We start from the raw sequence: 16,806 nt of genomic DNA on the forward strand, positions 1-16,806 counted from the left end.
CATATGACCCAGCAATCCCACTACTGGGCATATACCCTGAGAAGACCAAAATTCAAAACGAGTCATGTACCAAAATGTTCATTGCAGCTCTATTTACAATAGCCCGGAGATGGAAACAACCTAAGTGCCCATCATCGGGTGAATGGATAAAGAAGATGTGGCACATATATACAATGGAATATTACTCAGCCATAAAAAGAAACGAAATTGAGCTATTTGTAATGAGGTGGATAGACCTAGAGTCTGTCATACAGAGTGAAGTAAGTCAGAAAGAGAAAGACAAATACCATATGCTAACACATATATATGGAATTTAAGGGAAAAAAAAGTCATGAAGAACCTAGGGGTAAGACAGGAATAAAGACACAGATCTACTGGAGAACGGACTTGAGGATATGGGGAGGGGGAAGGGTGAGCTGTGATAAAGTGAGAGAGAGGCATGGACATATATACACTAACAAACGTAAGGTGATAGCTAGTGGGAAGCAGCCGCATAGCACAGGGAGATCAGCTCGGTGCTTTGTGACCGCCTGGAAGGGTGGGATAGGGAGGGTGGGAGGGAGGGAGACGCAAGAGGGAAGAGATATGGCAACATATGTATATGTATAACTGATTCACTTTGTTATAAAGCAGAAACTAACACACCATTGTAAGGCAATTATACCCCAATAAAGATGTTTAAAAAAAAACACACAAAAAAATGTATTTTCAATCAGGTGTCTGATTTGTGCCTTAAAAATAATACCCTCTCCCAGAATGATTCCTTAAAAATTCTCTTTTCTTTTTTTCTAAACTTGGTTGCCCTCTTTTGGAACTTGAGGCAAATTCCATTTTAAATGTTCATTTACATCATCCGATCCTCTCTCAAACAGGTTTTCATAAGGAGCTGGCAATATAAAGTAAGGTTCTACAGAGTTCTGCCACCAACTCACTGTGTGACTTTTGGCAAATTCCTTCCTCAGGACCCCCATTGGTAAAGGAGAGAGTGGGCCAGTTGAAGTTCAAGGTTATTCCAACCTTGAACATTACTAGGATAGAATGTAGCCCATGGCTGAGGTAATAGAAAGAAGATGAAAGGGGCTAAGTCATAATAAAACAAGATAATTACTCTGAAATATTTGTTTGAGTAAATTATGGGGCTCTTGACTATAAGGTGAGCCACCAACAGCTTCAACAATTTCAGCAGATATTTAAGATGCATTAGACACCACTGTATGAGCTAGTACTAAACAAGGTGATCAAAGCCAAGGTGGTTCTTGCACTCTGTGCAAGTTTACATCTAGACAGATCAAAAAGTGGGAGTCTGAAAAGTACGTTTCAGCCACAGACACATTTTGTTGGACCAACACAGTTTTTAACATTTTTAAAACTTGCCAATGTTTATAAATGATGCGAGATTTCACAGAAGTTCGCGTGTCTCGCTTCCCTTTTAAAATCTGAATATTTGGCAACGCAGAGCTGGTATTTCCACATTGCAGCGAAACGCTGGACTTGGATAGAAGCTGTTCCCACATCACTCCCAGACTAGACTTACACCCTCCGGTGTCTCCCCCCTCACCCTCGCCTCACCACTGCCCACCATCTCACACCCTGGCAATTTCAGTAAGAAACCTATATGCCAATTCTCTGATGGCTTAAGTGTGTGTGACTCTAGAGTTAGAGAGAAAACAGTAAGAAGTTATTTCAATCGTGTTGATTATTACAAAAGGGAAGTACAGGGAGCTGCCACGAGAGAGAACAAAGAAACTTCCAGTGGGATTGATGTTAAAAATGGGGGCTGGGAGCCAGGAGACCGGGTCTAGAAAAGGTTCTCTCCATTAATTATGTTACACTGGACAAGTATTTTTCTTCTCTGTGTCTCAATTTCCCCAGCCGTAAAACGAGGAAATCTGCAAGGATCTATAAAATTCTCAACCCTCTCTTGGGTCTTCCTAACACCCCTAGGAAGTCTTAAAGGAAATCGTGCCTCTCCCCATCTGAGATCTGCAGGCTCCTATCCGCCACCCCCATATCCACCATCCTCGGCGGCGCTGCCCAGGTATCTTGAGTGTGAGATGGTAGGGGGTGGGGGAAGGGGTCACTTCAGGGGAACCGGGTCTCTGTCGGGGAAGTTGGGTCGCGCTCTGCGTCTCTGCGGCTCCGGATCCTGCCAATGCGCCGCGGGACCCGCCGCCAGCTCGCAGCGCCGCCCTCCCGCCTCGCCCTCGCCCTGGCGGAACTCAGAGCCCTGGAGACTGCCCAGGCCGATCCCGCAGAGCACTGCGCCTGGGACCGCCCGCCGGCCGGCTGCTCCCCACCCCTGCCCCGACCCCGGAACCACCCCTCCCGGAGGAGCTGCGACCTCTGCCTACGCTCGGACCCCTCAGCAGCTGCAGGTGCCAGCCCGCCTCACCACGCCCCGCGCTGGCGGCCGCTGGAACGCCCAGGCAGGTAGGTGCCTTCCCCTGCTTGCTCCTCGTTTCTCGGAGTTGATCTTTTAGCCTCTGCTCCCCGGGTGGAAGCACCAGTCTGAGCTTCTCGGAAGGCGTGAAGCGAGAGCCGAGATCTAGGTGAGTGATGGTCTAGATTTTTTCCTTTTAAGTAAACCTGCATACTAAGGGCACTGTTGGGAACCTAGGAAGTTAAAACGGAAGAGAAATATAAAGGCAGGCCGTCAGGATGACCCACTACAATCTGACAGGGCTGGGACCATTCCTAACTTCTTAGCTATTTTGTACCCTACTTTGTCCCCCAGCCTCTGACTCGGGTCCAGATGCGGAGAGACTTCAATAAATATTTGCTGGGTGGAGACAAGTACGGGAGGAGGTATTTCTGCTTGTTTCTCTTATCCGGTCTCAAAACAAGCCAACACTGCCTTTGATGGTTGGCTTCATCTCCACCAGGATTTTTCCCCCCTAAGTTGAAGGATTTGCACGTTTTTACACAAAGTGCCGAGGATTCACACAATGGACTGCTATGCAGCGCTTAAAAAGCAGAAGTCAGAGCTGTAGAGATCAGCGTGGCTAGATCGCACAAGTATAATGGTAATGATTACAGTCAGATGCCAAATATACCTACTATATGATGTCATTTAGGTGACTTACTTTAAAAGACATGTCGTGTGTGTAAAATCGTAGAAAGTGGACTGTAAAATGTATACCAGATTCACAATTGTGGCTGTTTTGGGGAAGTATGAAAGGGGAATTAATTTGGCATGAGGATTGAGGTGGAAAAACTATTTACCTACGGTTTTAATATATATATATATATATGAAGCAGAAGTTGATGAAATATAAACAATACTTAACTGCAAGTGGTTGTAACTTGGGTCTTTTTCAGGATATTTTCTTTCTTTCTCACATTTCTAAATTTGTCTCAGCTTAAGTAGTTCTGTTTTTCAAATGCAAACAAAATAAATTATGTCTATGCATATGCTGTGACAATAAAACTAGACAGTTCTGTCAGAAGTTACAACTTTCTTGCATCACAGCATAGGTTCTTCCTGAAGAAGACACCTCTTTACCTAGGGAGCCTTAGCTGCTTGGAGCAGCTCACCTGTTGACATCCCCCAAAAGTATAGGCCAAAGGTCAAATGTCATCTGCAGTTAATAATCTGATAAGCGGCCAGGTCAAGGTAGAATCTGGAAACTCTTTGTACTCCTATAAGACACATTGCTGTTTCTCTTATATGTTCTGTTTAGGATGTTCATTTCCATGGGTGGTGACTGTCTGCTTGACATCTCAAAAAGTGGTTATGTAACACTGCAGAGTTCATATCAGGTCAGGAAAGAGGCCTATAGCTCTGCTGGGCCCTATTCAGTGGAACGGAAAAGATGTGTCTCCACTTGCCTGCCAGAAAAACATTGATTTCTTTCTGGATATGAGGGAAAGTTACCAATTTGGTTATCCACGAAGGGAGAAAAAGATAAAGACCATTCTAGACTGGATTGAGAGTATTAAGTGCAGTGGAGAAACCACCACCCAATAGTCCAAGCCTGCTCATCCCCCAGACATACACAAAATTTGTTCCCTGTTTACATATTTTCTTCCCGCTAAAAAAAAAAATCACCAGATATTTGGTAAACAAAATTGTCTGTACATCAGAATGCAACTCAGAAATATGGCAAATTGTGATAATATTCCTCTTTCTCTTTCTGACTTGACAACTTGCAAGGTCAGTGCTCGGTACATCTGGTGTTGCAGGAAGATGGGCTACTTGAGAAAAGCCTGAGGTGTGAAGAAAAATCTAAGAAAGACAGGATTGGGGTGTGGTGTGAAAACTACAGGTACCGAGGATTTACGCACAAAATTAAAGAGAACATAGCCCCAGTCGGTTGTATTAACAACTGCAGCTGCTTCAAATTGATATTCTCTTTAGGACTGAGCCTCTCTAATGTCATCTGTGGCTCAGCCCTGACACTATTTCCCACTTATTCAGGACTCTAAATGCAGTAATGCAACACACAGGGCACCCCATTTGCTTCTCCCTAGCCCACAAGGAAACACTAAGGGCATCCCACCTGCTTCTTCCTCATCCTCTTTTCCACTGGCATTAAAAGCCCTTTGTTTTTAGCCCAGAGATATAGTTGAGTTCTTTCTATCTTCCTGATCTCCATCATCCCCTCTGAGCTTCCTCCAGACACCTGTTACCTCCTGCCCCTCTCTCCCCTCCCCCATACCATTTAATCACTTGCTTCCTAATTGCTGACTCTGTCTTTGCTCTCCATTTAACGATTCTTTTTAAAGTCCAGAAGGCACTTTGCCAGCAGTTGGCTTTCAGTATGACAAGCCGCATTTCCTTAATGAGTCTGCCTTCCAAATGAAGGCTTTACTTACATCTCCCCTAATAGGAAAAGGAGCTTTTCTTCTCGATTTGCTCCGGGGCTCCTCTAGTTCCTTTTCAATAACTCATCCTTAGCCCAGGTTCACGTGGGATACTTTTTTCAATTCTGACTCCGATCTGTACTTCCTTCACATGCAAAAACTCCAAGAGGAAATCAACAGGTCTCAAATTTAAAAGAAAATAATACGTGATAAGGAAATACCCACTACTAATAAAATAGCAATAGCTAATATTAATTCTTTGCAAATTATGTGCCAGGCGTGGTGCTAGCTGCCTCATACAGATTCTCATTAACTATATGCCATGAGCTGTATTTGTCCTGTACATGAGATTTGCTCAAGCCATATAGCTAAAACAAACTTTTTTTAAAATTAATTTTTATTGCGGTATAGTTGCTTTACATAAAACGAGCTTTTAACTATGATTTTATATAACATCTGGATCTTGACCCTCTTTTGGGTAAATCTGAAGATCTGGGCCCTGGGCCCATGTTTCCACTTAGCAACAATCTTTTAGATCCAAGAGCAGTGACATCTTTTAGATGGAGCCTGGATTCACTAGGTCACCAGTGTCGCCAGCAGGCAGTAATGTCTTCCACCTTGTCCAGCTCAATTACTTGCATTTCCCTCTGGCTCTTGTGGGCATCTGAGCTTGTTATTCCTACAGAAGGCATTGCTGTTTCTCCCATTTAAGAGATGAGAGATTAGGTCATTGAGCCAAAGCCGTTATCAGTGTCAGTTTTAGAACCAGAACTCTGGATGCTGCCTCTCCTTACCAGTTTCCAAGAAAGTAATTTATGTTTAAAAATGAACAAAGCCATAAATACACAACTTTCAGGGCTTTTTAGCTCTCACCTACGTCGTTCAATTTGGGCTCCCTAGTGGCCTGCAATTATCAAGCACTTGTGCTGTGAAAAGACTTTACTTATCACATGAAATCACATTTAATTTGTCTTTGAGGTAAGGACCTTTATGATCTTCAAGTTCAGGGAAAGGAAAAAAAGTAATGTGTTCCAGACTTCTCCGGTGGCGCAGTGGTTAAGAATCCGCCTGCCAGTGCAGGGGACACGGGTTCGAGCCCTGGTCCGGGAAGATCCCACATGCCGTGGAGCAACTAAGCCCGTGTGCCACGACTACTGAGCCTGCGCTCCAGAGCCTGCGAGCCACAACTATTGCGCCCACGTGCCACAACTACTGAAGCCCGTGTGCCTAGAGCCTGTGCTCTGCAACAAGAGAAGCCACCACAACGAGGAGCCTGCGCACCACAATGAAGAAAGCCCGAAGACCCAACACAGCCAAAAATAAATAAATATATTTAAAAAAAAAAAAAAAAGTAATGTGTTCCATGAAACTCAGCGACTTGCTGGTATGATCAAGCCCAAACTCAGAACTTGTTCCTTTGATGTTGTAGTAACTTCCAGGGTAGGAGGAAAGAGGGGTATGTCTTTTCATGACTAAAAAAGTAAGTTGTTGATCACACATCAAAAAAATGTTTAAAATTAACATATTTTCTCAAAGACATGGAGAGTCACAATAAAATATATTTTAGTTTATAGTGGTTAAATAAAGTATTGCTGACCTCATTTTAAACTTGCCTTCACACTCAGAAAAATATTTTGCTTTCCTCCTTTCTTGTAAGTCCAGGTCCACTTCTGACGAAGCCATGTAGCGGGTACTCCCAGATGCTTGATTTTCTCTGTTTTCTCTGAAATTATTATTTTCAAGAACAAAAAAATTCCACTGCAGGGGCATAGATGAGGTTAATTTTCGGCCATCGTCTATAACCAGGGTACCTAGAGTACACCATATCATAAGGATTCTGTTTCTTTTTCTCTCCTAGATATCTAGCTAAGGTTTCCGGTTCTCTTTTGAGTGAAGCTGAATGTTTCTGCTGGGATAATGTAACTGGAGGATCGGGTCTGGGCAGACTTGACCATGGGAGCCAACACTTCAAGCAAACCACCGGTGTTTGATGAAAATGACGATGGTGAGAAACGTGCGATAATTGTATATAAACACAGTTTGCAAAATTCAAATATAAGCTCCTTGTTTCATAAGTAAACTGTCATGTAAGACCTTAAAATTAAAAAAAAAGAACTGCAAGGGTAAGCCTGAGGACCTGGTATGCTAAGAGCTGGATTTTTACCTTCCACTTTCCATGGGACCTTGGACAACTTTTTTTTTAATTAGAAAAGTGATATATTAGATTTTTAAAATTTTTTTTAACTTTTTATTTTATATTGGAGTATAGTTGATTAACAGTGCTGTGATAGTTTCAGGTGTACAGCAAAGTGATTCAGTTATACATATACATGTGGCTATTCTTTTTCAAATTCTTTTCCCATTTAGGTTGTTACATAATATTGAGCAGGGTTCCCTGTGCTATACAGTAGATCCTTGTTGGTTATCCATTTTAAATATAGCAGTGTGTACATGTCAATCCTACACTCCCTAACTATCCCTTTCCCCCGGTAACCATAAGTTCTTTCTCTACATCTATGAGTCTGTTTCTGTTCTGTAAATAAGTTCATTTGTATAGTTTCTTTTTAGATTCTGCATATAAGTGATATCATACAGCTTTCTTAATCACAACTCTACCAATGCCCTTTGTCCAAAGGCATTGTCATCTGGTGGATAGAAGACCTTGAAACAAAATGATTTATTTGTTCCCTTGACAGCTGAAGTTACCCCTATTGCTAGTTGTTATAGAAAAATTCTTATATTATCAAGTTGCATATGAGTGATAATTGATACTCATAATATTATACAGTGGAGTCAGGCAAGCAGGTTGGTGCCTTCTGAGCTTCTGATTAGCATGTTCCAGGGTCCTAGCCAAATTCCACAATGCTGGGTCATAGGAAAAAGGATCAGTTTTATTGGAGAAAAGGGAAACTTTACAGCAGCCTTGTAGGCATATACTGTTTATAGGTTGCCTGGGAAAAAGGTGGCCCTGGGTCCTAGCTAGTAAGTTATCCAGGCCCCCCAGAGGCAGCCCTCACAGTCATTTCCAGGGAGTTCTGCTAAATGGACCACAGAGAAAAAGAACAATGAACTGAAATCCAGGAGATCTGAACGCTCGTCCTATTACCAGCTACCTGTGTGCTCAAGAAGTTTATTTACCTTCAGTTTCCTCATCAATCAAGTGAGAGAGGGTAGTAACCCTGAAGGTCTTTTTCAACTCCAAAAGTTTATCATTTTGAGATCCTAAAGGCACCTTGCAAAAATTAGGAAGCAGCATCTGAATCATCAAGGAAAGTTTGCTCAAACAGAAACTACAAATAACAGTGGCATAAAGAAGATGGTAGTGTTTTTCTTTCTCACGTAACAATCTAGGCATAAGTAATTCAGGTGAGATGTGGCTGCGAAGGGTTAGGGACTCTGGCTCTGACAAGCTGGCTTCTTTCCTTCCCTTCCCTGCCCTAGAGTGTTACTGTCACCCTCATGCCTCAGGATGGCTCACCACCACATTCACATTCCAGCCAGTGGGAAGGGGAAGAGTGAGGAGACCGAGCCCACTTCTTTTAAGGATATGATCTGCCTCTTGCTTGTCACTTTCACTCACATGCTTCATTACAAAGGAGACTGGGAAATTTAGTTAGTTATCTTGTGTGGCCATGAATCTTCTAAATACAAGGAGTTGTGTTTTGTTACAAAAGAAGGGGACAATTAGCTATTTGCCATGGCTGGGAGACAAACAGAAGTCCGCTGCAATCTTAATTTTTGACTGTTTGGTTGGACCCTTTAAAAAACATGTCTAACCAATCAACATGCCTTGTTGCCAGCTATTCACTATCAGTTTAGGGGTGCATCGTGACTACCTATACAAAATATTCTCATAGGAACCCTGAAATTATATAGTTTGAAAATGGTCTTAAGAAAACTTTTTCCCACTCATATCTGTTGCCTTGCTTTGGTTTATCAAGTTGTAAAGTCAAGGATCTAGAGGCCAGGGATGTTCCTTGATTTTTCCATCTCTAAAATGGGAAGGCAAGAAGGCTTACATTTCATTTGTTTGGTTCCCTGTGCTCCCTACAGATTCAAAACTAATGTGCATGAGGCTGGTCCTCAGAGAACAGAGGAGGTAAGAGAGGCCAGCTTCGTGCTTGTTACTTGCTAGGGGTATGTATTGTTTTAAGGTATTAGGGTAACATGATAATGAGAAAATACAGAGATGTCTAAATCTTTAATCCAGCCAGCCCTTGGTCTCATGAGTGCCCAAGAAAGCAACTGTCCCAAAGGATTATGGCAAATGGGAAATCAGTTAGCACTTTATAAGTGCCTTCAAGGGGCTCTGGGAAAACTAGGTTGGAGTGAAGTTAGGCTTAATGAGCAAGGAGATCTTTCTTAACACCCTCTAGGTCACCACTTTTTGTGGTCCTGTCCGCCAGGCCAATGAGATGAGCCTACAGCAGCACCCTTAGAGAGAAGAGCTGAGCCTAACAGTATGTCTGCACTTCCCAGGGGTGAAGCTCTGAGTCCGTTCACACACACAGTTGCAAGGCAGAAGTAGAAAGGCAACCCCGTCTACTATAAGCCCATCACTCTGCTAGATGTCCCTCTGCTAGATGTGAGGAACAGAGTAGGAGAGATGTCCCTTCCCCTGCCCTTGTGGAGCTCGTATTCTAATCGTGGGAGGCAAACAATAAACTAGTTCACAAATACATAAACCAGATAACTTTAGATAGTGTTAAAGTACCACCAAGGAAGTGACTGTGAGTGATCTTATGGAGAGGGACAGGTGATGGTAAGGAGACCACTTCAGATAGGGTGTGGCCGGGGTTGGCCTTTCTGACGAGGTGACGTCTGAGGTAAAGGCTGAAAAAGGTGAGGAAGCCACTCATGTAATAACAGAAGAACAGTTCAGGCACAGGAAAAAGTCCAAATAATGACAAAATCGGAAATGACCAGTTGCCTATGTCTTCACATTCCGATGACGATGAGTTTGTATATTATGAAAGCGATACTTTTAAAATAAATTTATTTATCTATTTATTTATTTATGGCTGCATTGGGTCTTCTTTGCTGCGTGCGGGCTTTCTCTAGTTGTGGCGAGCAGGGGCTACTCTTCGTTGTGGTGCGCTGGCTTCTCATTGCGGTGGCCTCTCCCGTTGTGGAGCACGGGCTCCAGGCGCACGGGCTTCAGTAGTTGTGGCACGCAGGCTCAGTAGTTGTGGCTCACGGGCTCAGTAGTTGCGGCACACGGGCTCAGTAGTTGTGGCTCGCGGGCTCTAGAGCGCAGACTCAGTAGTTGTGGTGCACGGGCTTAGTTGCTCTGAGGCATGTGGGATCTTCCCGGACCAGGGGTCATACCCCAGTCCCCTGCAATGGCAGGTGGACTCCCAACCACTGCGCCACCAGGGAAGTCCTGAAAGGAATCGCATTTAATTGCCGTATTAACTTGTTTACAAGATCACTGAGTTTTGGGGAGGAAAAGTATGAAATTCCAGTTATTTACTTTTTTTTAATCAGTCAATCCTATAAAGGTGATTTGGCTCCTTTCATAGGTCTGGATTGAGCACAAGGTGAAACTTTATTTGATTGCTGTGAGGCTTCTGACCAAGAAACAACAACAAAATGCACTAATCCAAGAACATAAATGCCTGTATCATTTTGATCTATTTTTATATAAATAATCAAATGGGGCCAGAATCTAGGGCACTTAAATGAACCAATTTAATTCTTTTTAATATATTGCTGCAAAAAATCCCAAAATGTGATGGAAAAGTATCTAATATTTCTTTCAAAGTGTTTACTATTCCCAATATATAGATTTGAGGAGAAAATGTGTACCCATTTTCCCAAGTAATATTTCAAGATTTCTTTCTCATGGAAAAAAAGTTTTGGTTCACTTTGAAGGTAATTAAGGAATAAGATGTTAGTGGATGTCCCTTGAGATAAGCTGTTCTTGCTGGAATTCGTCCTGATACTTTGTGTTTCATGCTGTTCCATCTGATACTGATCTTGAGATCATCCTGTTAGTTACTTATGTTGATCTTTATTTAGTGAAAACAAAGTATAAGCTTTACAGCTGCTGTGGAAGAGCAGAAGGCTTGCTTATTTAATTACTGTTAAGTGAGTTTTTACAAAGTAGACCTCACATGATATTGTTTTCTTTTGTGGCTTAGGGCAAACCCAAGTCCTAGTTACATTTTTTATTGTGGTATAATACATAATAAAGTGTACCATTTTAACGATTTTTAAGTGTACAGTTCAGTGGCATGGAGTACATTCACATTTGGGGACAACCATCACCACCACCATAGAACTTTTTAATCTTCCCAAACTGAAATTTTGTGCCCATTAAACAGTAACTCCCCATTCCCTCTTCCCCGCAGCCCCTGACAACCACCGTTCTACTCTGTCTCTATGATTTTAACTATTCTAGGTACCTTATATAAGTGGAATCATGTAATATCTGTCCTTTTGGGTCTGGTTTATTTCAGTTATCAAGGTCCATCCATACTGTAGCATGTATCAGAATTTCATTCCTTTTTAAGGCTGAATAATACTCTACTGTATGCAGATACCACAGTTTGTTTATTCTTTCATTCATCAGTGAACATTAGGTTGTTTCTACCTTTTGACTACCATAAATAATGCTGCTGTGAACACGGGTGTACAAGTATCTGTTCAAGTCCCTGTTTTCACCTGGTACATCCTTAGAAGCAGAATTGCTGGATCATATGATAATTCTTCAATTTTTTAAGGAACCACCCAGCACAATGTCTTCCACCTAATTATGTTTTGTGTTTTAGTAGTGGGAGACCACCTGACATAACAGGCCAGGGCTCTGGTAGTGGAAACACATACACAGTTTCAAATCTCAGCTGTGCCACAGCCTAGCAATCTGTGTATTTCTATGAGAAAAAGCAAAGCCTGATCAACCATCAAACACTAGAGTCAACTTAACTATAAAGTGTTCTAAAGGGATTTGAAATACAATAGAAAAAAGTCCCCAAATCTGAATAATTACTAGTGAATTCATTTGAAAAAAACCCAAACAAACCCTTCGATTGTACAAGTTATCAAACCTCTGTAAGCTCAGTTTCTTCATATATAAAATACAAGTTAATTGGGCATACTTCACTGGGTCGTTGTGAGGAGAGAATAAAATAACGCAGATAAAACACTTAGCAAGGTGTCTCATATAAAGTAACCACCCAATTAATGCTAGTTATAATATTATTTACCAGTGTCAGAGTCTCTGAGCATGAACTCTTTGAAGTATTTCAACTTCTAAAAGGAACAAAATCGATTACATGCAACTGTGTAGATGCCATAGTTAATATGACCTATTCACACTTCTATCAACAGAGCCGAACTGTCAGATGGCAGATTGCATGGATTCTGTGAAAACCTATATAAGTCCTCTGAAAAGAAGCCAAATTATTAACTTCACAAAAACATAATCCCATCTGTTTTTTCTGTGATCCCCCCTGGGGTGATTGTATTTTCATTTAAGGCAAAATCAAGAACTCATTGGGCTGAAAAATTGATAAACTTACTTTTTCTGATTTAAGCCCAAAACAGATTATTTAAGTAATCCCATTCGAACAACAGACACAGTGACAGTTGTCCCTCAGACCCAACTATCATGTGGATACTATGAGAAATAATGATACAGAAAGCATCCTAAGTTTTCTGAAAGAAAAGAAGTACAGCTAATACTTGTTTTAATGTTTATAGCTTGTTCATTATATCTGCTTTATTTCCTCTCTCTGAACGCAGTGCTTTTTGTTTTGTTCGGGTTTTTTTCTTTTGCTTGTTTGATTAAAAAATTAACATTTTTAAAGTCCAATCATTGAGGTTTTCAGGCTGATTTAGAGAAAGAAATTCTTTAGTACGGGAAAAAGTGGACTTGGTTATAATTCACAGTCTGGGCAACAGAAGAGGATCTTGCAATCATTGTAAGTAGTATGTGTTTCCAAGCATATACAAAGAATGTAGAGGAGATAGAGTTGGTTTAGTTAAACCAAGAGACAACTTTCTTCTGGAGTGCTGTAGCTAAGAACAGTTGGCCTTAGGTTAAAATGTCTCTACAAAGAGTACATCAATGCCCTGAGTTTGCAAAGAGAGCTCAATTATTGCATTGTTCTTCAGACTTGCTGAAAACCCAATGTTCCACTTTCATTTGGCAACACTTGTCTCCTAGGATATGTGATCGCTTCCAGTTTTCCTACATCTTCTTTGGTGAGGGAGGCACTGGGTCCTTCAAAAAAGTTGGGCCAAAAAAATTGGTCACAGATTTGCAATCCAAAAGAAATGGGAGGTTACTGAATTGATTCCAGCCACGGAAGGACTCTGAGACTCTTCTTTGTTATTTTAATGTCCATGCATTGCATATTTGTACCCAGTGGCATAGGCAAATGAATTTCAGACTTTCCCCTCTCAAACTTGAGTTATGTTGTCTGATATTATTTACTATTTTGTGTTAAAATGATTGGGAAAGTAAAATGAAAATTTCCCTAGTAATAATTGGCTTTTTTTTTATAATTTATTTGTTTTATTTATTTATTTTTGGCTGCATTGGGTCTCCGTTGCTGCACGCGGGCTTTCTCTAGTTGCAGAGAAGGGCTAGTCTTCATTGCGGTGCATGGGCTTCTCATTGTGGTGGCTTCTCTTGTTGCAGAGCACGGGCTCTAGGCGTGCGGGCTTCAGTAGTTGTGGCTCACAGGCTCTAGAGCACAGGCTCAGCAGTTGTGGCGCACAGGCTTAGTTGCTCTGCAGCATGTGGGATCTTCTCGGACCAGGGCTTGAACCCGTGTCCCCTGCACTGGCAGGCAGATTCTTAACCACTGTGCCACCGGGGAAGCCCGAGAATCAGCTTCCTAAAATCATTATGTTATCTTGGACTGTCTAATATTTAGTTAAGGTGTTTGTCATAAATAATCTCAGATCCACTAGTTTCTAGCAACAAACACTTTTAATTTGGGAGGGTTTTAATTTCCCCTATCCCAAGGGATTGGAGGAACCTGGGAGAAACAGACTAGATGGCCAAGAAAACAGACATCAAAGATGGAGCTAGTGCTTCTGATTGGCGTGCTTCCTGATACATGTTTAGGAGAATCTACTCAAACAAATTTAGGAAACTTACATCCTGCCCTTGGAGATTCACGATGCTTATTAGCATAATAAAGGCTCTGAAATGTGCAACAATATTGAAATCTCCGTACTCTGACATTTTTCAAACTTATTTCAAAATTAAATCAGTTTTGTGGAAAACCTTTTAATACCTTGTGGCAAATAATTCTCTGTGGACCTCAATTTGGGAAACAAAAGGTCATGATCAGGAACACTCTTTCTATTGGAAACGTCATTTCTTCCCATTTATCCTCCCCTTCCTCCCCTCCCTGGTTTAACAGCTACAGCTTCTGATTTGCAGAATCTCGACAGCTGAAGAGCGATTATGTTCTCTAAGGTCTCCTCACTACAACTTTTTCAGGCAACACAATTCATGTTTACTCAGGTTAATGAGTAAAACACAAGGTAACTCTGTTTAATGGTGGGATGCTTCTAGTCCAAGTGGGAATCAGATTGGGAGATAATTCACTTCTTTATTGTTCTTTAAATAAAGAACATTTTAGTTCAAAGAGTGTCTTATGAACCAATTATGGTGATGTATTTGCCGATTATTAAACACCCATGCTATACTAACTTTTTATCCTATCCAAAGCTAGAGACATTTTTTAAATTTTCATCTTGAAACTAACCTAGGTTGAAAACCGAAATCTGTAAGCTGGCGTCAACATTCAGCAGCTACTTCAATGAGAACGACTGAAGGCCTTCAGAGGATCTGACTTCTGCTATATGGCCTCGCCAGTGTAAACTTAGTTACAGTGACCAGCGTCACCCATCACTTTACCAGTTTAGGTCCTATGAATTATATGGCGATTTCAACTATGCATTGCTATGGGACCATTTGTGGAAATTTTATTTGGAAACACACATACACAATGCCAATGATGGAATTATATTCCTGTTAAAATAGGACGCTGAGCACAATTTATATGGTTGAAAGGACTGAGAAACCTATGGGTATAGATTTTGAATTCAAAAGACTGGCAGAGGTTTTATTTTTTTTTCTCCTGAACTATTTCTTCTTTCCGTCCTGAAGGCATATTTACAGTACCATAAGTAATATTAACCTTGTTTTATACTTGAGTAACCTATGTTTTTTGTTATTTCTGAGAACAGCTGAATGTAGGGGTTGGCATGCTTTTTCTGGAATGGGCCAGATAGTAAATGTTTTATGTTCTGCTGTTCAGTCTGTGTCACAACGACTCAACTCTGCTGTTGCGGCATGAAGGCAGCCAGAGATAATGTGGAAACTAACGAACATGGCTCTGTTCCACTAACACTTTATTTGTGGACACTGAAATTTGAATTTCACATCATTTTCACTTGTCACAAAATATTTTTATTTTCCAAGCATTTAGAAATATGAAAGCCATTCCTAGCTTATGAGCCATATAAAAATAGATGGTGGGTTGGATCTGGTCCACACGCCATACTGTACTGACCTTTGCTCTAAAGCATCCTGCAGACATTTCTTTACATGTGCCAGGGGCTCATCTGATATCCATTCATAACCCTCTAGCTGTAACTGAGGGACTGGGCAAGGAGACTGACATCTGTTCTCTATAGATGCTTAACAAAGGCAGTCTTCACCAACTCTCTTTTGGTTCATTAGTCTGAGTCAGTGGAAGTACTTGAACCGAGAAATCTACTGTTTTAGAGAATAAAATATATCATTTTTGTGATATATATTATTTGGTAACCACATAGACTAGATTCAGTTAAATGGGTACAGCCTAGAATTCATTTGAAATATCATTAGATAGAGTTTATTTCCTACTGGGGCATTTATTTAGTCAACTGAGAGGCATCCAACAGCTGGGGGTATTGATCCCCCATCTTGCCCCACTGTTCTACTTCCTGATTTGTTCTAAAGAAATAGCCAGTGTAATTCTGACTTCTGAGCAAATTCATGAACTGGGGTCCAGGCAGCAGAAAAAGAAGCTGTTGGTGCCCACTGCTTGGTCTTGGCACCAGTAATGGATGTCGGTAAAGCCCAGACTCCCTGGGGCACCGCATTTGCTAAAAGGGAAGTGGTGACTGTGCAAGCAGATGCCTCAACTGGCCTTGGAAGCTCCTTCCGTGGAGAAGTTTCAAATATATCCTGAAATGACCTGCCGAGCTCCACACGTATTAGTGGCAACCATGAGCTGCCAGCCATTTGGTTTGATAAAGGGCTAGTGAACCAGCTAAGTCGTTTTAATTAGTGAATCACCAGTGAAATGTTCTAGAGTGGACCTTCAACCTTAACTAGCATCATGGTGTCAGAGTTACAGGTTAAATCAGTAGCTTCCAGACACCCTCTGTGGACAAATGTAACGTTTTTCTTAGTTTGTTGAGAAAGATGAAAAAAAAGGGCAATGTAGTTTCTCATAAAGCTAACACTATTAAAAATTTTAATTTTTTTAACATCTTTATTGGAGTATAATTGCTTTACAATGGTGTGTTAGTTTCTACGGTATAACAAAGTGAATCGGCTATACATATACATATGTCCCCATATCTCCTCCCTCTTGCATCTCCCTCCCACCCTCCCTATCCCACCCCTCTAGGTGGTCACAAAGCACCGAGCTGACCTCGCTGTGCTATGCAGCTGCTTCCCACTAGCAATCTATCTTACATTTGGTAGAATATATAAGTCCATGCCATTCACTCACTTCATCCCAGTTTACCCTTCCCCCTCCCCATGTCCTCAAGTCCATTCTCTATGTCTGCATCTTTATTCCTGTCCTGCCCCTAGGTTCTTCATAACCTTTTTTTTTTTCTTTTTACATTCCATATATATATGTTAGCATACAGTATTTGTTTTTCTCTTTTCTCTTTCTCTTTTCTCTGACTTACTTCACTCTGTTATGACAGACTCTAGGTCCATCCACCTCACTGCAAATAACTCAATTTCATTTCTTTTTA

At 41.3% G+C, this 16,806-nt stretch overlaps 1 protein-coding gene across 1 annotated transcript in view; it reads left to right on the plus strand.

The window, feature by feature from the left end:
- The first annotated feature begins 2,217 nt into the window (after positions 1–2,217).
- STK32A (serine/threonine kinase 32A) overlaps positions 2,218–16,806 on the plus strand; it is a 120,155-nt gene continuing 105,566 nt past the window's right edge. Inside the window, exons 1-2 of the mRNA XM_019924654.3 lie at positions 2,218–2,430; positions 6,662–6,808. Coding sequence (XP_019780213.1) covers positions 6,757–6,808 — 52 coding nt within the window. The 5' untranslated portion in view covers positions 2,218–2,430; positions 6,662–6,756. The remainder of the gene's footprint in view (positions 2,431–6,661; positions 6,809–16,806) is intronic.

This window comes from Tursiops truncatus, chromosome 3 (genome assembly GCF_011762595.2).
Source record: "Tursiops truncatus isolate mTurTru1 chromosome 3, mTurTru1.mat.Y, whole genome shotgun sequence".
Classification (NCBI taxonomy): Eukaryota; Metazoa; Chordata; class Mammalia; order Artiodactyla; family Delphinidae; genus Tursiops; species Tursiops truncatus.